The 25,893-nt window shown below is 39.0% G+C and overlaps 1 protein-coding gene across 1 annotated transcript in view; it reads left to right on the top strand.

The window, feature by feature from the left end:
- Positions 1-2,819: 2,819 nt before the first annotated feature.
- The window catches only part of LOC122909317 (sarcolemma associated protein), a 143,968-nt gene continuing 120,894 nt past the window's right edge, over positions 2,820-25,893 (top strand). The window contains 1 exon segment of the mRNA XM_044253312.1: positions 2,820-3,037. Within this exon segment, the coding sequence (XP_044109247.1) occupies positions 2,840-3,037 (198 nt within the window). The 5' untranslated portion in view covers positions 2,820-2,839.

Here is a 25,893-nt window from a genome sequence, read left to right as displayed (position 1 = left end):
TTCCTGGAAATTTAAGAAGTCATTCAGCAAATACCTTATTTGTTGTGGTTTTCCTACTTTTCATTCCTTCAGTTCAGTTAGTTACCTCCTGCAGAAGGCCGTCCCTGTCATCTTCAGTACTCAGTGCTTGCTTCCATCTTAGCCCTCTGTCTATGTTTGTTACCACATCCCACAATATCGAGGTATTGCTTTCAGAGGGCAGGGATGGAGGGTTTTTGGGTTTGTTTTTGTTTAACTATTGAATTGCCTCCACCCCCGCAAGATTATTTATTTATTTATTTGACAGAGAGATCACAAGTAGGCAGAGAGGTGGGGGCGGGGGGTGAGGGGGGAGCAGGCTCCCTGCTGAGCAGAGCGCCTGATGTGGGGGCTGGATCCCAAGACCCTGAGACCATGACCTGAGCCCAAGGCTTAACCCATTGAGCCACCCAGTCACCCAGGGATGGAGGTTTTGTTCACGTATGTGTCCCAGGGCCCAGCACAGAATTTAGGACAGGTGGGATAGGGTGAAAACCCTATATGTAAGTATTGAAATGAATTCCCACAATAAAAGTGAGTTATGTATTATCTCCAAGTTATAGAAGAGAAAAGGAGACTTGAAAGGGTTTAGAAAATTAGAAAAGCCCAAGGTCACACAGTAGTAGAGCCTGTTCTGAAAGGAATTTGAAGAATGAAACCATCATTGGTTCTAAATGAATAAAACTCCTTCCCACTATGTTTCTTGAAAATTTCGTTTAGATTTTGTATTCTTTCCTTCTATAGACCAATGACTCCTGGGGACAATACGCCCATTTTTTTTATACTGAAAATTGTTTGCCCTCTCTCTGGAAGCAACTTGATTTTAAACTTTCTGAACTCACAGTCTTTCCGGGGTAGAATCTGCACTGGAGTCCTGGGGAGGATGTGATAAGTCCCCTGGGAAGGGTCATTCGAAATGGAATGCAGGGACTGAGGGTTTTACCCTGGGCAGGATTCACGGAAGACTTTAGCAGGGGGAGGATAGGTCTCAATTTTGATGCACAAATCCCAAGACTTGTGGGAATTTGGTTGGTCACACCTAAGGCGGCAGTAAGGGACTGTGCTGCCCACAGCTAAGATGACTGCAAATGAACCTCTCTTTCGGATGGGTCTGTTCTCTTCGTTCATTGGTATTTTCAGTGAGAAGTATAGTAAATAAAATTTAGTAAAAGTTGGTGTCTTCTTATCAAGCCGGTAACGTAGGAAGTTGGCACGTTTTGTTTGGAAAACCTTCAACAGGTCAAATTTCTCTTGCCCTTAACCATAATGGTCGTAAAGGTTGTCCCACGGTTTGAAGCTTCTAGCCCTTAATTAACATGGCGTCTGGAGCTCCTTAAAAATTAGCTTGCCCTCTTTTTTGCCCTTGACCATCATGGCCTCCACGGCGTCGAACACGTGACGACCCCGGACTACGGCGCGGGAGAGGGGGTAGGAGGGCCCTTGAAGGGTGCGCGTTCCCGTGGCGGTGCACCGGGTAGGTTTCAGTCAGAGTCACTATGGCGGCCGGCGCTGGCAAGGTAAGCTGAGGCGGCGGCAGCAACGAGGGAGGCTGGACCGGTTGTGGCGTCCGGGTTCTAAATCCCCGCAGCTCGTCCGCGGAGAGGTCCGCCGAGGTCGTGGCCAGTCGCGGGGACTAGCGGGGGGCGGGTTGAAGGGGTGCGGGCTGAGGCGGGCGGGCACCGGCGCCTGACGGCCGTTTGTTTTGATGTTTTCCCCACCAGGTCGGAAAGTTTCCTGCCTTGTCGGGCACAGCCTGAGCGTGTCCCACCAGCCGCGAGTGGTGGAGGCTGCGGTGGACCCAGCCCGGGGCCTCCAGGCCTCTCCCCTAATCTCCGGGCCAGCCTCCCTCCCCCACCTCCTCGTCCGCTGGAGCTGTGGCTGTCGTCCCTGAGATGCGACCCTCGCGGGGGCGACCCTGAAAGAAGGCGGCCAGTGTGCTGAGCAGCAGCCAGGAGCTCAGGCGTTCAGGGACCAACTTCCTGCGGGCCGAGACCCCTGAGCCTCCGCGGGGTTGCGCCTCGCTCTGTCCGCACCGGCCTGCCGAGCCGGATCTCCGCCCTGGGCGCGGGGACGCCCGCCAGGTGCCCGGGAGTCCCGCCTCGGCCGCTGCCCGCGCCTCTGCCTGTCCCCCTACTCCTCGCGCCAAGGACCCCAGCCACCGACGTCTCGGCTCGTGCCAGGGACCCCGTGCCACCTCCCGGGCGGCCTCCGCGCAGCAAGAGCAATGCAGACTGTCCCGCTGGCGGTCTAGACCCCCACGACTCTGCCCTTCCACTCCCGAGGCCCTCAAAGACGGCGGTGGGTGCCCAGAGGTGCTCGGCGACACCTTCCTTCGGCCCGAAAGGACCTTCCTGGCCGCACCGAACCGACCCTTCCTTCATGCTGCAGTGCTGCAACATTTCCGCCACCGAGGGGGGAAAGCGGCCGCGATCCCAAACAAAACACAAGAATTGGTGTGTGACTCATCTGCTTGGATACCTCCAGCCCCCAAACTGTCTTCCAGGAGTTTTCTTAGCCGAAGCTGTCCGATGTTTGAGGCTTTTCTTCCCAGGGAAGAAGATGGACTGAAAGCTGCCAGTTGGGGACTTTTTGCGATCAGGGCGCTGCTGGGTTTTAAAGGAGGTGATGGGGATTGCGCTGGCTTGTCTTCCCACTCAAGTGAAGAGTTGTTGATGTTCACTGGTTATGCTTGGACAATGCGCAGTTTGTTTTAATTTAAAATTTTGGGGGGGATAGGGGCATAGGCTTGTGAAGGGCAGTCCGGATCCGGTGGAACTCCTCTTTGTCCTTTGGTAGGAGAGACACCCCCAGTCTGTCCTCGATGCCGTCAGCCTTGGCCATCTTCACTTGCCGCCCGAACTCGCACCCATTTCAGGAGCGCCATGTCTACCTGGACGAACCCATTAAAATCGGCCGCTCCGTGGCCCGCTGTCGACCAGCGCAGAATAATGCTACCTTTGATTGCAAAGTGCTGTCAAGGAATCATGCTCTCGTCTGGTTTGATCACAAGACGGGCAAGGTAATGTCACCACATTATCTAACAATCTTTACTTCTCATTTCCCTTTGCCCTTTTTGCATAATGTATGCAGGATCCCAGCTTTTGCACCCAGAGGAGACTTTGAGCAAGGCCATGGAACCAACTTTTTGGGTATTTGGTTCTACTGGAAGTTTAGTTGAGGTGGTTGAATGGAAAACAGAGAAGGTATTGTAATTAAATGCCTCGGGAGGGCGATGGCATCTTGATAACGTGGTCATTCCCAGTGAAATCCCAAACTCTCATTCATTTCAGAAAACTAGATAGTGAAACTTGGCTTTTTGCTTCAGTCTTTTTAGAAAGGTGAATTTGCCCTTCAGTGTTTGAATAAGCAAGCGGCAGTTCCCAAAGCAGTGCAGGGAATCTGTGGTCAGTATTACACTGGGGCTCAGGTGTCTCAGGGGTGAAATGGAGTTAACACAGCTTTTAGCTGAGTTCAGATCATGGTCTTTCTAGTAAGGACGGTTGTTTGTGTAAATTAACATTTTTGAAATATTTGATAAGGAGTAATTTGCAATTTTCAAAGCCAGTTTCATTAATCATGAACAACTGTAGCTTTACATTTTGAGAGTTTTGTTTGCAAGTTGGGTGAACATACATGTATTGCTTTTGGAAAATCATTTTTGGTGTTCCTTGCAAGAACTTACTAAAAATACTTAATGCATACTTGTAAAGGTGATATTTAAAAATCAGTTTTATGAAATTAATTTACTTTCTGAAATTATATCCAGTTCTATCAAATATTGCATTACCTAGATGTGATAGGATAAATTCAATGCTCTTTAAGTGTGATCCTTTTTGCATTTTTATGTTGGCACCCTAATTTACTATACTTGTGGGTGCTTATATTTTAAGAATACAAGAAAAAGTCAAATAAGACCCTTTCAATTTTTAATACTTAATCTGTGTGAAGAATATACTGAAGAACTCATTTTTGTGCTTTTGAGATACTGAATCAGTTCCGACTTAGATTAAGTTATGTAAGACTAATAAAAATACCTTGGGCTTCACCTCCTGACTTTTTGCTTCCTCTTCCCGAGTTAAATGATGAAATCTTTTTTAAAAGAAGAATTTAACTTTCCAATGGTAGTATTTTGAAATGAAAGAAACTTGAGCTTCAAAAAAAAAGAGAAAGCAATACTCTGTTGCTACAGAATTAAGGAATTATTATATAAATCATTTTTCAAAGAAAGGAGGAAGAGATTGTGCTTGCATAATACCTATGTCTTACTCTGTGTGTAGGATGTGAACTGAAAAAGATGTTAATTTTTCTGTATAACACCAGATGTTCATTTACCTATGGAACAGACTCTTTTTCTTTCTCTGTAGAAACTAAAGTTTGGGTGTCTGAAAGACTTCATAGATTACCCATAATCATTTAAAGTGAATATTCATGGAACTCATCTTTCCAGCTATCAAATTCAAACATCAGTTAACTGCCAGTGCCTTAATTCAACCAGCTTTGACCTTTTTGTCTAAGCTAAGGTCCAACTTAATCAAGTAACAGCTTTGCTTAAAGTACATAATCCGCAAAGGCACCTGCTTTACTTTGGTACGCTACTCAAAGGAGACTCAGTTTTTTTTCTTTTACTTATTTAAAAAATAGTGATTACATGAGCAGTGCTTTTCATGGCTATACTAAAACCCCCACAGTAGATTATTTTGAGATGGCTAAGTCTAGATCCATAGTGAGTACTGTATAAATTGAGCAGACATGTTAAAATTGAGTGGAATTTGTAATTAGAAAAACTTATCTTTAAAAGAGACACAGCTTATTTCCACCATTTTCACTTTTTTCCTGCTTTAGCCAAAAACAGGGTATGAGGCCATTACTTTAGGTATAGATATAATTATTGATTACTGCACAGCCTAATCTAGTTAAATAACCTGTCAGATTTTGCCATGTGATCAAATTATTTTAGGAATAAAATTGTTTAAAATTTAGGTTTGAACAGACAGGGTTTTATTGAGCACCTATTATGTGTCAGATATCCTGAGGCACACAATTCCAAAGAAAACCCACAGTTTGACCAAATATCACTTATTGTTTTCTATGTGTGAAATTTCCAGTTTGAGGATTTCTGCTATAATTGTCTCATAACAAATAAGTCACTGAGCCTAATATATATTCCCAGCAAATTCCTTTATATAATACCATAATCCCCTCCTTCTATAAGCATCACCTCAGGCAGGTTTTTATTTTTCAAACATCTCATCTCTAAGCCTTGGTTTTCTCTTCTGGGGATAATAGTGTTACCTACCATTGTAATTGTGGATTGATATAATCATTACTTAGCACCCTGTTTGTGGCCCTTATTAAGGGCCTAGTCCTTAGTGAGGAGGGTGTTTGAGGTGGGGGGGGAAAGCAAACCATCTAGGCAGCTCTTTGCAATTTCTGTATGCTGTGGAGTCCTAGGAAGGTAATGAGAATTGTTTTTTCTTTCATGCGATGGCATATGTAGAAGTAATCTTTTAAATTGAACATACAAAACTGAGAACTTTGTTCAAATTGGCACTTTCTCTGGGAGGTGGAGAATTAGAGTGATATATACCCTTTGGTTGACTTTTACCTTGTGATTTTTTTCATTCTGCACTGGCCATTATAGGTGACCCATTAAAAGCTGGAAGAGGTAATAAACACTTGAAACTTTCTGATTATCCAAGTAATACATATTCATTGTAGAAAATCTGCAAAACATAGGCACATGGAGTCTAGGTGACAGTTTTTAATGCTGAGTTTGTGGAATACCTTATGGGTACTAAAAACCTGCAGGTTGGAGGGTGACAGGTTTGCCATAAAGTGGAATTTAATCAACTTTCCCAAATCATCTACTCAGGAGTTTAGCAGTCTGTTACTGCCCCGCTTGGGTGCTGACCCTGTGTATCATCCTTCACTTCTCTTGGAAGTCAAGCTCTTCAAATTAGATGGCATATAATAGAATGGTTATTAATCCTTCTTTTGACCAAGTTACCACTGAACAAGCAAATCTACCCATATGGTGGTTACATAGAAGGGGTAGTGAGTGGACTGCCTCCTTCTGATTTGGATGGTCCCAGTTGATTTGAGTCTCTGTGGACAGGTGATAGATAGTCTAATGGTTGATACAGTAGTCTATTTGCACTCATACTGTAGTTTACTTAGTAATAAGTGATAGTAGTATTCTACTTCCAGTTTCACTTTTTCTTACTTCAATTCAATGCATATTTTTGAGCACCTGTTCTATCATGATCTGTTTTAGTGGAGGGCACAGTGGTGAGAGGGAAGAAAACAAGAACTGGTTAGAAATTGTTATTCTTTGTAGAAGCTTCTATTTTAGGTACAGAGGGTGACTGTACACCTTAGTAACAGTTGATTGAGAAGGGTGCCTGTCTGTTAAGTGTCTGCCTTCTGTGATACCAGGGTCCTGAGGTTAGAGCCCTGTTGCGGGCTCCCTGCTCAGTGGGGAGTTTGCTTCTCTCTCTCCACCTGCCTCTCCCCCAGCTCATGCTCTCTCTCACTCTCTAAAGAAAAAATTTATATATATATATTTATAAAAACAAGTGATTAAGATAAGATAGTATTAAGTAAGTTTAAACGGCAAGGGTGATGGTGTTTGAATTAGACTTTATAACAGGGGTGGATAGGTACATCTTAAGAAAAGCTGTCATTTTTGCGTGGTTTTTGTGTGTTTTGGGTGGATGAAAGTAGAATAAAACAGACAAAAGCAGGTAATTTTGAATGAGTTTGACATCTTCTAGTCACTGATGAAATTGATTTTGTTGGTTTGGAGAAGTTTTTTGGAGAGTAGCTATGTATGAACATCCATTCTGTGTGCCATTTTTATGTTTGTTTCTCTTTTATAAGTAGTTGTCAGACCATGGAAGAGAGGGTGTCTGCCTTATTTGTCTGTTTCTGAGTAGCTAAAGCTGAGGAGATAGTGTGGAGTTCCTGGATTAACAAACTAAGGGCATCGACCCATGTACTGTGGAAGGCCAGGGAAAGTTCTCTGCAGGGCACTGACATAACAGAACCACCAATTAAGTGATATGACAATATGTAGGGAGGCCTGGAGCAAAGACAAATGGGAACAGCTTAATTAATACTTGTACGCTAACTATGTACCATACTCAGTTCTAAATGCTTTACATGTTAATTAATCCTTAAATAACTATTTAAGATAACTGCTTATTTTCCCCACATTAACCCATAAAGAAATTAAGGCACAGAGAGATTAGATTAACTTGCCCAAGTTCACATAGCTAATAAATGGTAGAGTTGGGATTTGAATGTCGGTATTCTGACTTTTGACTCTAGAGTCTAGAACCGAAGCTCTTAACTACTCTGCTATAGCAAGGCTTTGTAACAGTTTAGATCTGATATCGTTTTGTCAGGGCATTGACCATATTCACAGTAGAAATAAAAATGATTAAATGCTAGCAGGTGAAAATTACAAGTATATTAACTTGCTAATTAGAACTTCAGCAAAAAGAGAGGTTCTGTAAGCACTGGAGATTTTAGGGATGATTCATGGATAGGATACAATTTAAGCTTAGATCTTAGGACTTTTAAAATAAGGCAGATATAACTAGAGTTAGTCAGGGGAAGGAGTTTTGGTGGGAAGAGTTCCTGAACTAAAGGCATGAAAGCAGGAATGATACGTCACATTGCAAGGAAGTCATTGCAAAGGAAGAATCTTCAGAATTTGTCAATCAAGATAGTTTCTTTTTTCTTCTTCTCCATATCTAAACAAGACAACAAAGATCCTGGCCTCAGCTTTTGGGAGAATAGCAGATCATTGATTTTATTTATTTGTGTATTGTTTTACCAATTTTTTGTTGTTGTTGATAGAAGTAAAAATGTCATTAAGAGGTGTTGGTTTTTGTGATAAAGTAATATAATTGAAAAATGTTATGTTTGAGGCACATTGATATAAACATTTTCAGAAGGCCAGATTGTATATCCAAAGCACAGATTTATTTCATAATTTTCACAATAGTGGAAGATTAATGAAATATTTTACCTATTCAAGTTAAAAAATGTAGGTGGTGTATATACTTAAAACCTTTTTTTTTCCCGCTTAGATGTTTGACTTTTCTCCTTAGGTTGAATTGACTCTTTGCCTTCTTAGGCTTCTATTTGGTTTTCTCAAGTGATATTTATGTTAGAGCTTAATATCCATTCTCTGCGGTAAATAGGAAGGAGAGTGTCTGTCATTTAGACTTTTAAGTGAAAAGACTGTGAGATTGGTTCTTTATGTATGTCACTTACTTGAATCAAGAAAAATGATGGCATTTGTTAGCTATGGAAATATTCTAAGGAGTCTTCTGTGCAAACTTCTCTCGTTGCCACTATGAGTAAATGAACAGTTTACCTGTTTGCCCAGAAATCTTGGTTATTTCCCCATTAATTTTTAACACGATGTACAAACCCCTTCAAAATCTGTCTCTTATTTCCTTTTTTTCCAGCTCCATGTTCTATTACTTTTTTTTTTCCTTTGCCCCAAACTATGCAGTAGCTGTGTGACAGTGCTCTCTGTTCCTAGAACAAGTGCCTTTTTTGCTGTTTTGTCTTCCAGAATGACCTTTCCCCTTCATCCCTTGAGGCCCAGTTTCAATGTGAAGCCTTCCCTAACTCCCACTAACTAAAGAATTAATAGCTTCTTCCTTTATACTCCCATAGAACTTCGTATATAATTTCATTATGGGACACAGACAACAAAATAACTATAATGCAAATGTGCTTGCCCTGCCAGATGTGAGCTCTTGAGAACAAGAGGATAGGCACTACATAAATGTTTGAATGAGTGAAATGTGAACAATAGAGCTGTCTGTATTTCTACAACCCTGATTAGGGTCAAAGGGCAGAAGGTCATTTGAGTTAGTCCTTAATTTGAGATCATGGACTCCATTACCTAGGTAGTCTTTGTAAAAATCATTACTTACTGAGAATTTGCAGTGTGCATGACAGTTTGCTAAGCATTTTGGGACCCTAGAAAATCTTGTGTTTGGTGACATTAATTTTGAGCTATTACATATATATATATATCCATTCTCATGCAAAATAATACTTTTAAGGGTTTTACAGTCAGACTATTTTCTTATTTCACTTGATCTGTATAACACTCTTAGGAGGTACATAAAGCAGCTAAAGGCTGGATGCCTTTTATCCAAAAGGAGTTGGATGTTTAGAGGTTATTTGTACAGGGTCATCTATTAGTAACAGTGGGAGTTGGGACCAAAATCTAGATTTTTTCCCCCTTGAAATGAAAGCCACTGTTAGACTTTTATTCTAAACTATCTTAGTATGGACTGAACAGTTACTGTAATGAAAATCTGTCTTTTGCTCTCTTGAAAGATAATCTAAGCTATTATTTTCTGGGTGCATAACTAAAATGCTTATCATATGACAGACTTCCAAATTCTGTAAGAACCTTAGTTAATTATTTCTCTGAGTCAACTAGCATTTTTAAAAAACATACTTCTAATACTTCCAGCAATAAATATATTTTTCCTTAGGCTTGCATTCAGACAACTGATTCAGATTTGGGTGTTTATGCAAATGAATGAAACAGCCTTGGAAAAACTAGCCTCCCATGTAAATTTTTTATCCTTCAAAGAGAATACCTGTGAGGCGCCTCAGTGGCTCCTTTGGTTAAGCCTCAGGCTCTTGGTTTCCGCTCAGGTCATGATCTCCAGGTGGTGAGTCCTGCATTGGATTCTAAGCTTGGTGTGTGTCCCTTTCCTCTGCTCCTCCTCCTATGTGCTCCCTCTCTCTTTCTCTTTCAAATGGATAAATAAATAAAATCTGTTTTAAAAAATAAAGAGAATAGCAGATAGGTGTAATTTGAAAAGTTTAAAAAGTTTTTGTAGGCACTTGAAAACGTGGATGTTTTTGGTGATTAATACTGTATCCTTTGTCAAATACAGTTTGGATTAGATTTGAATTTAAAGATGTAAGAAATGTTTCCTTATTTACTTGTGTTAAGGATATGTCAGTACTTCTAGGTTTATAGTTTTATCTGCATTTATAACTACTGACTTGTTCTAGATGTGAGCCAAGCAGAAATGAATTTCCAATATGGACCTTTAAGCTGTTATTTTTTATTTACACAAATAGTAGGAATACATTCTCAAAAATTCAAGCAATAAGGAATTATATAGAGAATATGTCTGTTCTCCTGAACATAGTTACCTCTCTTTCTCTTCCCCTATTCCAGAAGTAACTGTTGTTATTAATTTGGTAAGTAATTTTCAAAAAATTTTCTGTTTCCTTACTTGGGTGTGTAGATCAGGAAACATAGTGTTTTGTTGTTACTTTTTTTGGTAAGTGATTGGATCATAATTTAAAATGAACTTTTTAGCTGATGATACCAAGTGAAGTGTGGTAAGCTTCTCTGAAATATGTCAATATTTGAGTTCTGACCAGTATTCAGACTGCTATAAAATTATCTCATTTAATCATCACAACAAACTTTTGAAGTAGATAGTGTTATTGTCCTGTTTACAGGTAAGAAGACTGAGGTTCAGAGAGGTGAAGGAATTTCAGCATAACAAAGATGGTGGTGGAGTCAGGATTCAAATTCCAGTCATCTAATTGCAGAATGCACGCTTTTGACCACTCTGTTTTTTTGCTACCTAAGCATTCTTAATCATTATTAATCTAATCACTAACCTGTTACTGAAAAGTGTATCAGAAGAAAAAATGCATTGAAATAGAAACCTTGTGGGGCGCCTGGGTGGCTCAGTGGATTAAGCCTCTGCCTTCGGAGGCTCAGGTCATGATCGCAGGGTTCTGGGATCCAGCCCCGCATCGGGCTCTCTGCTCAGCAGGGAGCCTGCTTCCTCCCTCTCTCTGCCTGTCTCTCTGCCTACTTGTGATCTCTGTCTGTCAAATAAAGGAATAAAATCTTAAAAAAAAAAAAAAAGAAATAGAAAAAATTTATTATCTATTAACTCTAAGATATTTTAGAGTTTTAATTGAAGATTAGTTCCTGAAACTGTATTTATTAGTCACTTAACATTTTACAAGTAGAATAAAAACAGCTCTTTACATGAAAAGATATCGGAGGATCACTTTCAGATACTATAATATATGAAAAAAGGGTTTTTCTTTCATCTGATAATTTCTGAGTTTAGTATGTTTGGAGGTTCTGTTTTAAATAGAATGTATATATATGTATGTATGACCCCCCATATGTAAATCTAATGTAGAAAAAAAAGACTATATTTTGTTTTTTAATTGTTTATTGAAATACTAACTAAATTTAATACTATTAGACACTAGTTATAAAGTTCCTTACATTTCAGAAATTCAGGGATAGAAAATAAGATCATGCTTATATGTTACCAGTATAGCTATGGTAGTTATGCTTGTAGAAAGACAGAATTTGTAGTTCTGAATTGTTTCAGTTTGCTTGGTGAAAAGGAATGTTACAGAGTTATTATATAACCTAGCAATTCTACTCCTAGATATATACCCAAGAGAAATGAAAGCATATGTCCATACAAAAACCTAGATGTTTTAATGTTCATAGTAGCATTATTTATAATAATAAAAAAAGTGGAAAGAATCCAAATTTACCATCAACTAATGAATGGATAAATAAATTGTGGTTTACCTTATAATGGAATATTTTTCAGCAATAAAAAGGAATTAAGTACTTATATATACTACAGCATGGATGAACCTTGGCAGCACTATGCTAAGTGAAAGAAGCCACATGTTGTATAATTCTGTTTGTATGAAATGTGTAGGATAAGCAAGTCCATAGAGAATAAGTAGATTAGTGGTTTCCAGGGTTTGGGAGTAACAGGGAGTGTGATGGTTAATTTTATATGACAATTTGGCTAGGCTATAGTAGCCAGTTTTTGGTCAAATGCCAGTTTAGATGTTGCTCTGAAGGAATTTTTAAATGCGATTAACATTGGAGTGCTTGAGTGCCTCAGTGAGTTAAGCAGCTGCCTTCATCTCAGGTCATGATCTCAGGATCCTTGGATCAAGCCCCTGGGCTGGCTCCCTGCTCAGTGGGGAGTCTGCTTCTCCCTCTCCCTCTGCACATTCCTCCCACCCCCGCTTGTGCTCTATCTCTACCTCTCTCTCTCTTACAATAAATAAATAAAATAAAGTAAAACGTGATTAACATTTAAATCAGTAGACATTGAAAAGGCAGATTACCCTTCAGAATGTGGGTGGGCCTCATTCTGTTAGTTGAAGCCCTTAAGAGAAAAAACTGAGGTTCCTCTGAAGGAATTCTATCATTATAGAACCATCATACTCAAGACTGCAAGAGTACCTCTAAACTGTGTCTCTAACTGCTGTTCTGCCCTGTAGATTTCAGACCTGACAGTCTACACAGTCATGTGAACCAATTCCTTAAAATAAATATCTCTCTGTATATATACACATATCCTATTGGTCCTGCTTCTCTGAAGAACCTTGACTAATATAAGGAGTGACTGGTAAATAGATATGGTTTCTTTTTGAGGTGATGAAAATGATATAAAATTGACTGTGATGGTTGTACCAGTCTGAAATGTACACTTTAAATCAGTGAATTGTATGGCATGTCAATTATATCTTAAAAAAGCTTTTCTAAAAAAAAAAAGGATGTTAGATGGAGTAATAGCTTAGTGAAAGCAGATTAGGGTGTAGGAAGTCGAAGAGTGCAGAACAACTGTTCAAATGTGGGTGAGATTAGCAGAGCCACTTTTGAAGTACCATGTATCTTAATATTTGTCACTACTTGCATAGTGTATCTTATTTGTTAGATGTTTGTTCTAAAAACTTTAGTAGATGGAGAGTGTGTTCCTAATATTGAAATGTTTGTTAACAGGCACAATTTTGATACTACTGAGAAGCTGCAGTGCCAAGGTCTTAACGTGGGAGTTGGGAAATTATGGAAAGATATAGTTGAAAAGTCCCAATCTAAACCCAGAGAGTTTAAGATAATAATTTTATTCAGGAGTGAATCTTTTATTTTTTAATTGGAGTATAGTTGACACACAATGTTACATTAGCTTCCGGTGTACAACATAGTAATTGTACCGCTTTATGCATCATGTTATACTCACCACAAGTGTAGCTACCATCTGGCACCATGCAGTGCTATTACAGTACTGTTGACTATGTTCCCTTTGCTGTGTCTTTTAGCCACATGACTTCTTGATTCCGTAACTGGAAGGCTGTATGTATCTACCACTCCTCTTCACCATTTTGTCCGTCCGTCCACATTCCTCCTCTCTGGCAGCATCAGTTTATTCTCTGTGTTTATGGGTCTGTTTCTGCTTTTTGTTTGTTTATTCATTTGTTTTTTAGATTCCACAAGTAAGTGGAATCATAGAGTATTTGTCTTTTTCTATCTGGCTTATTTCACTTAGCATAATACCCTCTAAACTTATCCATGTTGTCACAGATGGCAAAAACTCGTTCTTTTTTTTAATGGCTGAGTAATATCCCTGTGTGTGTGTGTGTGTGTGTGCGTGTGTGTATATATATATATATATATATATATATGTATATGTATATATATATATATATATACACACACGCACACACACACACACACACACACACGCATATATGCACTACATCTTCTTTATCCATTCATCTGTCAGTGGACACTTGGGTTGCTTCTGTATCTTGGCTATTATAAATAATACTGTAATAAACATGGGGGGTGTCACCAGTGACTCTTTTGGGTATGTAGGCACATAGAGGGTAATAAAATATTATTAGAACGAATCATGTTGTCTTGACTAGAAAAATGTGTTCACTTAAAAGTTGAACTTAAGGCTGATAGTGGGCGGAGTAGACTTAACCAGACTGCAGATCTACAGCGTGCACCCTCACGGCTCTTACAACCCTCTGCCCTTCCCAGCCCTGGGTTCCGGCCAGGACACTGCCCTGGCGGTACTGGAGGACTGGTTCCAGGCAAACATGAAGGCCCACCCAGTACCGCTTTGCCCCTGGGACCACAGCTGTCCTGTCCTGGACAGTGAAGCCACTGACCCTGGAACTGCTTGAGGAAACTGTGCAGGCCATGGAGGTAGAATGAAGTAGGATGATGCTTAGGGCTTGGAACAAGGAGAAATAAACCCAGGAAATACAAAAACAAACAAACAAACAAAAAAAAGTTGAACTTAAACTTGGACCATTATGCATTCCTACTCTTTAACAAGTGTCGGAGTGTCATATGCTTGCATTGTGGTATAATGCCTAATAGGTAGTACTGAAAAATAGAATTATAACACAAATAAGTCCAACAATAGAAGTATCTGTGAATCGCTGTTTCGAAGTAGCTAAGGGAGTGAAGTATTCCTTCCCCCAGGATTGGGGACAGAAAATGTGGAAGGAAGGAAAAGGGCTTCAGAGAGAAAGTTGTTTTTAAAAAAATGCTGCTGTTTGAAGAGTCATTAGGGTTTTACTAGCTGCTTTAAAAAAAAGACCAGGGCATTCTAGGAGTGCCAGGCTGGCTTATTTTGTGGAGCGTTAGTCTTGGGGCTGTAAGTTGGAGCCGCATGTTGGAGGCAGATTACTTAAAAATAAAATCTTAAAAAACAGGGGGGCTGGAGGTTGGTGCGCAGGACATTCCAGCCCAAGGCAACAAACAGTATGTATTTGAGGCAGAAAAGCCTTTAAGAGAATGGTGTATTCTGGGAAATGCAAACCCAAAGTTAGTGGAGTTGGGGAGGGGAAAAAGGAACTATCAAATCTTTGAGGTAGTTGAGTACTGTTGGCAAGAGGGGTTGGGAGGCCCTGTGGCTAAAGGTTAAAGATTCTGGAGCTGGACTACCTGAGTTGGAATCGTGGCTCCACTGCTTGCCAGATTTGCAACCTTGGGAGTCTCTGTGCTTCACTTTCCCCCATCTGTGAAAATAGGCTAGTAGTGGGGTTCACCTTATAGAACTGTTGTAGAGATTGAATGAGGATTCATGTAAAGCAGTTATCAGAATGCCTGGCACAGAATAAGTACTCAATAATTTGTCACTATTGTAATTTTTCTTTATTTTCTTTGGTGTGTTTGCACAATAAGACTGTATGCTTTTTTTCCCGTAAGTGGGCTTTTTCATTGTTAAGAAGTTTTCTCCTTTAAATGTCTGTCTTTAGAATCTCCTGAAGTAACTAAATTATTTGAAACCTTGGAACTCTTTTTAAGGTGTTAAAGAAATAGTGTGATATAATAAAAAAAATTCGTTTTTTATCCCAGGTTATTGCTGTACTACTCCTAACACTCTTGCAATCTCCAGAATGATGAATGTCTTTTGTATGCTGATAAGATGACTGGTGGGGGGTGGAGTCCTAGTAGGATGGGGCTGGTCACCAGAAAGACCATGTGATTAGAGTATTAGAACTTTCAGCCCCACTTAATCTCCAGGAAAAGGGGTGTGGGCTGCAGATTGAGCTCTGTAAAAGCTCTTAACCATTGAAATTCAGGGACCTTTGGGTTTGGTGAACAGTATGAGGTGCTGGGGGGCTGGTTCACTTGGAGAGGGCATGGAAGCGCCTTCCACCAGACCTTGTCCTGTGCATCTCTTCCATTTGGCTGTTCTGAGTTGTGTCCTCCATAATAAACCAATAATAGTAAGTAAAGCACTTCTCTGAGTTCCTTGAGTCATTTTAGTGAGTTTTAGTGAGGCATGAATTAGGAATTCTCTGAATTTATAGCTAGTTAGTTGGAAGTATCAGTGACAGCTTGGGGTTTTTGACTGGCATCTCAAGTGGATACAATCTTGTTGGCCCAAGGCCTTAACTTGTGGAATCTGACATTAATTCCAGGTAGATAGTGTAAGGACGGAATTGTAGGACATCCAACTTGTATTGGAGAGTTGGAGAAGTGGTGTTGGAAGATACCGTGCATTTAGTGTCAGAATTGTTGTGCATAAAAGTAGTTCAAATAGGGGTGCCTGGGTGGCTCAGCTGGTTAAGCATCTGCCTTTGGCTCAGGTCAGAATCCTGGGGTCCTGGGATTGCACCCGACGTGGGAAAAAAAAAAATCCCTGCTCAGCAGGGAACCTGCTTCTCCCTCTCCCTCTGCCACTCCCCCTGCTTGTGCTCTCTTGCTGTCTTTCTCTGTCAAATAAATAAAATATTTTTTAAAAATAGTTAAATAGTCTTATAGTTAATGTCCATTATCCAGTATTACCACGTTTGTAGAGTTTCCCTGTTAAAAACAATAAAAATTAAAAAAAAAACCACAATAAAAATAAGTAGCATAATTGGTTTGCCTTACTTGAAGATTTGAAATGGAAGGAGCTGAGTTAAGTAATATGATGAGAATCTAGTCAGTCATCAGGCAATATGTAAAAGAGTGCATGTCCTGTTTAGGCAACTTGGGACATAATGAAGGTATTAAGATGTTACTTCAGTCTTCAAAGAGCTTAGTGTTTAATTGGGAAGCCAAAACTGACTTCCATAAACAATTTGGGAAGAATTAAGTTCTAAATGGAATTAAGAGCTCTGTGTGATTAAGGTAGAGAAGGCTTGTTTAGAAAGGGGGACTTGGGGCACCTGGGTGACTCAGTTGATTATCTGCTCTTGCCTTAGGTCATGATCCCAGGGTCCTGGGATCAAGCCCCAAATCAGGATCTCTCCTCAGTAGGGAGTCTGCTTCTCCCTGTCCCTTTGCCTCCCTGCTCATGGCTCTCTGTCCCTCAACTCTATGTAAGATAAATGAATAAAATCTTAAAAAAAAAAAAGGACGCCTGGGTGGCTTAGTTGGTTAAGCAGCTGCCTTCAGTTCAGGTCATGATCCCAGCATCCTGGGATCAAGTCCCACATCGGACTCCTTGCTCAGCGGGGAGCCTGCTTCTCCCTCTGCCTCTGCCTGCCATTCTGTCTGCCTGTGCTCGCTCTCTCTCCCTCTCTCTCTCTGATAAATAAATTAAAAAAAAATCCTTAAAAAAAAAAAAAAAAGGAAAGGAAGGGGGACTTGAACTAGATCTTAAAGATTTAAGGTAGAAAATAACAGATGTCCTGGGTGCATAAAGGTCTAAAAAGGCGTAAGCTCAGAAAGATAGGAGACAGGTGGTATGGTTTTTTTTTTTTAACATTTTATTTTATTTATTTGTCAGAGAGAGAGAGCAAAAGAGCACATAAGCAGGAGGAGCAGCAGGCAGAGGGAGAGAGGGAGAAGCAAGCTCTCAGTTGAGCAAGGAGCCTGATGAGGTACTCGATCCCAGGAGACATGAGCCTCCAGGTGTCCCAAGAGAGTTGAATGTTAAGGAGCCTTACTACTGGATTGACCAGATAGTTTAAATGAAATGATAGAGGTGAACCTGAGGTTCTATTTCAGGAAGGCTGTGGAGGTACAAAGGTTGGTGGGGCAATAGGACAAAAAAATTGAAGCATAAACCTGGGGGCTAAGAATCTTGGATTTGTAACTTTGGAAAAAGCCATACTTTTCCTTAATCCATCCATGTAATCCTAATAACTAAACTGATATGTTTTACAGTGGATTATAAAATGCTCATGTGCTTTAACATGCTGACTTCATAATAGGGTGATTAGAAAGTAGTGAAAATAGGATTCATGAATGTAGTGAGTAGGCCAGATTTAAAGGTTCCAAGGTACGGATTTTATTTTCCAGATTGTTTCTCTCTTAGCACATGAAAAGATTGTGCTGTGGCATCATTTTAAGGCGTATTTCTTTTGTCAGTCACTTTAAATTCTGGAATAAATTCATTTAAATACCATTTCTGATATTGCCAGAAGTATAGATTTAATATTTTGAATGAACAGTGAAGGAACTTAACAAGAAAAAATAAGGCGTATGAATATCTAAGTCAGAGGCAGGTGTTAAGTCATAGACCCTGTATCAGAATTTCAGTAAAAATGTGTTTTAAAGCATAAAACTTATGTGGAACTACTAGTTTTAAAGAGTTAATTAATTAATTAATTTGGGAGGGGGTGTGAGTGGGGAGAGGAGCAGAGGGAAAGGGAGATGGAAAGAATCTCAAGCCGACTCTGTGCTGAGCTTGGAGCCCAGCATGGGGCTCCATCTCACAATCCTGAGATCATGACCTGAGCCAAAACAAGAGTCAGATGTTTAACCTACTGAGCCACCCAGGCGCCCTTGCATTTTAAATTGATACCATAATCTGAGTTTTTGGTTCATAATTGCCAGTTGTGTGGAGGCAGTTTTCAGATAAGCATCAGACAAGTTTATTGGGACTGTACTTGGTTTTAATAATTCTTTCGTCCCACTTCCCTCACCAGTGACCTGATTTGAGAATTGTATCAAAATTTTATCCTTGTTTTAGCTGCAACTATTTTGAAAGCTGATATAATAGGTAAACTGTTCATGTGTGAAAAGGTGATTAAAAAGCACTTTCAAATATTAAGTGTTTGTGTTATAAAAATTAGTAAATATTCCTTCTTACTTTTACTAATTTTTATTATTAATGCCTTGTTGTTGTAACAGTATGGAGACTTAGGTATGCTAGTAAATTATAAATTTTGAGAATTGTTTTCTGAAATGAGCATTTTGTTATAGGCCTGCTTCTATATAAAGTATATGAAGCATAGAACTATATAAAGCCCAATATTTAGGAGGTAGTTAAAAAACTTACTGACAACACAATGCCCTTCTCCAAAGGAATTATAGAAGTAGTAACTTAAGAAATTTGTCTTTTTTTTTTTTTTTTAAGCTCCTTAGAGTATGGAATCTCTTTATGACCTCGGGGTAAGGAAGGACATAAAGAATTCACAAAAAGTGCACATTGGAGTAAAAGATTAGTAAATTCAAATATGTTAAAATTACTTTTTTCATTAAAATGAAAAAAGTGAAGAAGAAAAACAACTAGAGGAAGATATTTGTAAAACATATGACTTGCAAAGGATTAGTGTCCAGAATATAGAAAGGATTTGTTCAAATTAATAAAAAATACAACCCAAGGGGAAAAATTGGCTAAAAGATGCAAAAAAGAATTTCACAGAAGAAGGAAGAATGGCCAATAAACTAATACCAGATGTTCAACATAACTGGGAAACTGTAAACTTGCACTTTCAGATAGCATTTATGCTCATTTAAAAAATTGAATAGAGGCACCTGGGTGGCTCAGTCAGTAAAGTATCTGACTCTCAATTTTGGCTCAGGTCATGATCTCAGGGTTGTGAGACAGAGCCCCGAGTTGGGCTCTGTGTGCTGGGCATAGGGCCTGCTTAAGATTCTTTCTCTCCCTTTGCCCCTGCACACCCCCTGCTCACTGGGCTGGCTTGCTCTCTCGCTCTCTCTCTCTTAAAAAAAAAAAAAAAAAAGTTGAATAATATTGAGTGCCTGGCTGGCGCAGTCTGTAGGGCAAGAGACTCTTGATCTCACAGTCTTGAGTTGGAGCTCCGCGCTGTGGAGCTGTGTGTGTAGATAACTGAAAAAAATAAACATTAAAAAGTTGGTTAATATCAAGTGTAGATGATACAGTAGAGCAATAGGAACTCACATGCTTTTTTTTTTTTTAAATGAATTACAGTGATTGATTTTTGAATATTAAACCAACTTTACATTCCTCGGATAAACTCCACTTGATTACACTGTATTTTTTTTTAAGATTTTATTTATTTATTTGACAGAGAGATCACAAGTAGGCAGAGCAGCAGGCCAAGAGAGAGGGGGAAGTGCTCGCTTCGGCAGCACATATACTAAAAAAAAAGAGAGAGGGGGAAGCAGGCTCCCTGCTGAGCAGAGAGCCTGATGCAGGGCTCTATCCCAGGACCCTGAGACCATGACCTGAGCTGAAGGCAGAGGCTTAACCCACTAAGCCACCCAGGTGCCCCTACACAGTATTCTTTTTTAATGTACTGCTAGATTTGATTTGTTTATATTTTGCCAAGGATTTTTGCACATGTGTTTTATGAAGGATTAAGTTTTAAATACTTGGTAGATTTCACTAATGAAGCCACTTAGGTCTGTTTGCATTTTATTAATTTTTGTGTGGAAAGTTTTAAACTATCAGTTCAGTTTCCTTGATAGCTACAGGACTTTTCAAGTACTTATTTCTTCTAGAGTTAACTTTACTAGTTTGTATCTTTCAAGTAATTTGCTTGTTTCATCTAAGTTTTTGGGTTTATTGGCATAAAATTATTCATAACATTACTTTATTTTTTAAAATAGATTTTTTAAAAAGATTTTTTATTTGAGAGAGAGAGAGAGAGAAAACATGAGAAGGGGGAAGGGCAGAGGGAGAGGGGGAGAGGGGATCCCTAAACACACTCCCCGTTGAGCACAGAGCCTGGTGTAGGGCTTGATCCTGGGACCCTGACATATGACCTGGACTGAAGGCAGATACTTAACCAACTGAGGCATCCAGGCACCCCTATTATGTGCTTCTTTCTGCTTGTTTTGGGTTTAATTTCCTCTTCTGTTTTCTTTCTTTTTTTCTCTTTCTTTCTTTCCTCCCTTCCTTCCTTCCTTCCTTCTCTTATTTATTTATTTATTTATTTATTTTTTAAGGATTTTATTTATTTATTTGACAGAGAGAGATTACAAGTAGACAGAGAGGCAGGCAGAGAGAGAGAGGAGGAAGCAGGCTCCCTGCCGAGCAGAGAGCCCGATGCGGGACTCGATCCCAGGACCCTGAGATCATGACCTGAGTCGAAGGCAGCGGCTTAACCCACTGAGCCACCCAGGAGCCCTCCTTCTCTTTTTTAAAGATTTTATTTATTTGAGAGAGAGAATGAACAAGAGAAAGCATGGCGGGGGGCGGGGGAGGTGGAGAAACAGACTCCCCTGCTGAGCAGGGCTCAATCCCAGGACTCTTGGGATCATGACCTGAGCCAAAGGCAGACACTTAATTGACTGAACCACCCAGACATCCTCCTCATCTGTTTTCCACTTCCTTAAATTGGAAGCTTAGATCATTGATTTAAGACCTCTCTTCTCCTTCTTCTTTTTTTTTTTTTAAGATTTTATTTATTTATTTAAGTACTCTTTGCACCAAACATGGGGCTTGAATCCACAACCTCAAGATCAGAGATCACATGTTCCATCAACTAAGCCAGTTGGGTACCCGAAGACCTCTCTTTTTTAATGAAAGCATGTAATGCTCTAATATAACCATTTTGATAAACAAGTTGACATTGTTAATATGCTGAACTCTGTATACCTAAGGACATAGAAGTTCTTCACCTAAGTGTATACTCTAGAAAAACACTTTTATATCTGCATCAGGAGATATGTTCAAGCAGTTTTTAGTAGTACTTTCCATAATGCCAAAAAACTGCAGGTAATCTAAACGTCCCTCAACAGGAATATGTAAATAAATACTTCTGTTAATTTATACCATGGAATACAGTACAGAGATGAACATGAATAAACAACAGCTGTGAATAGCAATGCAGATGAATCTCCCAAATGTTGAATGAAAAAAGCAAGTTGCAAAGGAGTACTTCAGTTATGATGCCAGTTAATATAAAACTTAGAAATCATGATACTTATTCATATATGTGTGTTACTTCATGCATAGTAATAGAATAATAAAGTATTTCTCTGAGAGGGAAGCAGAGAATGAATACAAAAATAGCTAAATTTTACATAATATATGCTGGAAAGTGTTTTGAATACTTTACAAATATATATTTATTTAATTCTCATAATTAAATGAATACCTGCTATGAAGCAGGCACTATTATTATTCTCATTTATGAATAAAGGAGCTTATAAATGAGTGAAGAAAGTCTTAACTACTCTGGATCACTCTGCTAGTAAGAGGTAAATCCTGTAATCAAACTGAGGCAGTCTGGCTCCAAAGTCTGTACTCTTAACCATTAAGCCATACTACTTGCCCTTGTGATGGGGTAGGGGTCTTCTCAGACTGGTTGCTAGGTACTTAGAAGTTTATTTTAATACTCCTTAGTTCTTATTTCTATGTTTCTGTTTATTTCTTTTTAAGATTTTATTTATTTGACAGAGGGAGACAGTGAGAGAGGGAATACAAGCAGGGAAAGTGGGAGGAAGAAGCAGGCCTCCTGTCGAGCAGGGAGCCTGATGTGGGGCTACTGGGGCTCGATCCCAGGATGCTGGGAACATGACCTGAGCCAAAGGCAGACGCTTAACGACTGAGCCACCCAGGGGCCCCCCTGTTTATTTTTGTATATAAGATACTTCATTAAAATTTTAAAAGAAAAATAACAGGTCAAACAAACTGAAAATGAATGTAAGAACATAATCCCCTAAAATATATCCCAAATGGAAGTTTAGGCAGTCAATATTATTAATTTTTTCTAACATATGTCCTAGATACTAATATATCTTAAAATATTAAAAAATCAGATAGATGATGGGGCGCCTGGGTGGCTCAGTGGGTTGGGCCGCTGCCTTCGGCTCGGGTCATGATCTCAGGGTCCTGGGATCGAGTCCCACATCGGGCTCTCTGCTCAGCAGGGAGCCTGCTTCCCTTCCTCTCTCTCTCTGCCTGCCTCTCCATCTACTTGTGATCTCTTTCTGTCAAATAAATAAATAAAATCTTAAAAAAAAAATCAGATAGGTGATGTGTTATTAATGTTTTGTATCTTGACACGGGTGGTAGTTTTACCGGTGTGTTCACTCAGTGGTGATTCACAAAGCTATACACCTTTGATTAGTTCACTTCTTTGTGGGCATTCCATGCTTCAGTAAACTCTTTAAAATAAACGTGTCCGTTAAGATTTTTTAAATTCCAGAGATTTCCTATTGCAGGTACATTTTTTGGGATGATCATAAGGGGATTTTAAGATGCATTATAAGGTAAAAGGACTTATTTTTGAGATTCTGCTTCATTGAAAAGTCTATAAAAAAAGGTGAGATATATTGTCAGGTAACAAAACAAGGTATAGCACAATATATACAATAATCTACCTTTTATGCAAAAGAGGGAAAATAATTTGTATTTGTTATTTATACATGAAGAAATCAGGAAGGTTATATAAGGAGTTAGTAACCTGGTTATCTGGGAGTGGGTAGAGTAGAAACTGGGTCACTATGAGATAAGGATACAGAAAGACCTTTTTCGTGCTTCCTGAACCTTGAAACTATACCTCCTATTCTAAACATGAACTTATTAATTTAAAAAGAAAGTGTATTCAGCATAGCTCTTTTAGGTAGATTCAGGTTTATGTCCTTTTGAGACTCATATTTATTTATTTGTTGGCTATAGAATGTTTCCATTTTCAGGAGACTTGGTCTTGTATCTCTTGAAATAGAGAAATTTGGGGAATACTATACCATCAATAAGGGGTTATGTTCAAAGAGGACTTTTTCAGTTAAATTTCTAAAATCTTTCAGAGTTCCTCCTTTTCCAATGTTACTTCAATTCTTTTCTATCTTCTGCCTTTTTTGGATGTTGTACATCTATAGCAGAACTTTTTTCTTTCTTTCTTTTAAATTATTTATTTGCATAGTAATCTCTGTATTCAACGTGGGGCTTGAACTCTTGACCCTGAGATCAACAGTCCCATGCTCTTCCAACCGAAACTACCAGCTGCCCGGCAGATCTTTTCTCATAATGATAAAGCTTTTTGTTAATAATAAGACCTTATATTTAAACAGTTTTGTAATTTAAAAAAGTACTTTTGTACTGTGACTTTGAGCTATCTGACATCATTTAATTTAAAGCAAAATATAGGAAAAGTTAGTGTTTAAATGGCCAGAGTCTCCCTTTTTTTCTTTTAAAGCTTCACTTATTAAGACACATTTTATAAGCATGACAAAAATTACTGTTTAAGTCAAAATCCCCAGAAGTTGAAATAGAGATTAAGAGTATAAATCTATAACATTTTAAGGAAATGTTTAAAGCTAGTCCCTTAAAATCTGGTGTAGAATTAAATTGAAATAAAAAAGTTGTTACTTAATTTTTTTTAGGGACATTGAAAGAAAATATATTAAATACACAACCTCAGCTACCTATTAGAATCATCTGGAGCTTTTAAAAGACACTGATGCTTGGCCCAGTCCCCCAGAGATTATGATTTAATACTTATAAATTATTCATATTTTTAAAAATCTATAAATTGTTAATGTCTATGAAGATCATGTTGGCTACATGACTTTGCTATTTTGATGTAGTATTGAGAAGCAGAAATACATTAACTTAATCATATACTTCAGTATTATGTGGAATAAGGTGACAGTTTTTGTCATTGGCATTTATTTTCCTTTTCAGCCTGCTAATAACAGCAAAAGCCCCTACTTAAAAAAAAGAAAGAAAGAAAAAAGAAACCATATACAAAAGATCCTGTGTGACTTTTGGTTAATGATGTTTATAAATTGCCTATATAATGTTATTGTGAAGTTTACTTGTAATATGAGTGTATAACTCATTTGAATTGCTGTTACATAGTTCTAGATACTTTAAAATAAAAATAGTACCGGGACGCCGGGGTGGCTCAGTGGGTTAGGCTGCTGCCTTCAGCTCAGGTCATGATCTCAGGGTCCTGGGATCGAGTCCCACATCGGGCTCTCTGCTCGGCAGGGAGCCTGCTTCCCTTCCTCTCTCTCTCTGTCTGCCTCTCCATCTACTTGTGATTTCTCTCTGTCAAATAAATAAATAAAATCTTTAAAAAAAAAAAATAAAAAAAAATAAAATAAAAAATAAAAATAGTACCAATGTTTAGGAAAATCACAAAGATTGAGACTCTGTAGTATCAGTTTTTTTGGAGATTTTATTTATTTATTGGAGAGAGAGAAAAAAAAATGTGATCAGGGGAGGGGCAGAGGGAGAAGCAGACTCCTCAGCTGAGCAGGGAGCTGGACACTGGGGCTTGATTACAATACTCGGGATCATGACCTGAGCCGAAGGCAGAAGTTTAACTGACTGAACCACCCAGGTGCCTCTCTGTAGTATCAACTTAATGTTAAAATTCCTATTCCTGTCACTGTGGGTTTTTTTTGTTTGTTTGTTTTTGTTTTTTTTGAGAAAGAGACAGAGTGGGGAGGGGCAGAGGGAGAGAGAGAGACTCTCAAGCTGACTCCACCCTGAGCGTGGAGCCCTAAATCTCAAGACCGGGAGATCATGACCTGAGCTGAAACCAAGAGTCAGATGCTTAACCCAGGTGCCTCTGTACGTGGTTTTTAATACATGTACTCCAGTATAGAATAAAATGCTAACTATATTTAGCAAACATAAGTGTTTAGTTGATTTTGGGGAATTTGAAGTATATATCAACCTAAATCAAATTTACAACTCAAATATATTGTAATAGATTAAGGATTATACCAATTGAAATTATGCCATTTTTTACTGATACCCTGGGGGAATAAGTCAATTTAGAAAATGGGATTTTCTGATGAGTTGAAAGAGTAGACCTTTTACCACCAAATCATTTTTGGATGGAAATTTTTCCAAAGTGATTAAACATTCGCCTGTCACCTTAAATAAACAACCCCGAGATCATGACCTGAGCTGAAACCAAGAGTCAGATGCTTAACTGAGTCACCCAGGTGCCCCAAATCATGAAGGATTTTAATGTTGTACTGCTTTTTACTTTAGAACTGGTGTTGAGGAGTTCCAAACGATTTTTAAAAGAATCACCATGGTTAGATCTTTTGTTTTAGAGGACCAGTGTCAGTGATAACATGGAAGACATTGGAACTGTACCTAGAGTCAAGGAGACCTGGTAGAGTGATTTAGTAGAAACAACAGTTGGAAACAGACTGGAATGCAAAAAAAAAAAAAAATCATCTGCATGGAGGGAGACAGATTGGGAGTCATCAACTGAAGTAGTCAAGGCTGTAGGAAATATACTCCCAGGGAGGTATGTACATTTCTAGAACAGTAGAGTCTAGAAAAGAACCCTGGGGATGATAAACATTTGAACAGCTGGTGAAGAAAAAGAAAACAGAGTTGGAAGAACAGCCAGAGAAGTAGGAAGACCAGGAAAGACTGGATTTGTGAG

Source organism: Neovison vison, chromosome 6 (assembly GCF_020171115.1).
Source record: "Neovison vison isolate M4711 chromosome 6, ASM_NN_V1, whole genome shotgun sequence".
NCBI classification, from domain to species: Eukaryota; Metazoa; Chordata; class Mammalia; order Carnivora; family Mustelidae; genus Neogale; species Neogale vison.
This window is presented reverse-complemented; position numbering and strand designations above follow the sequence as displayed.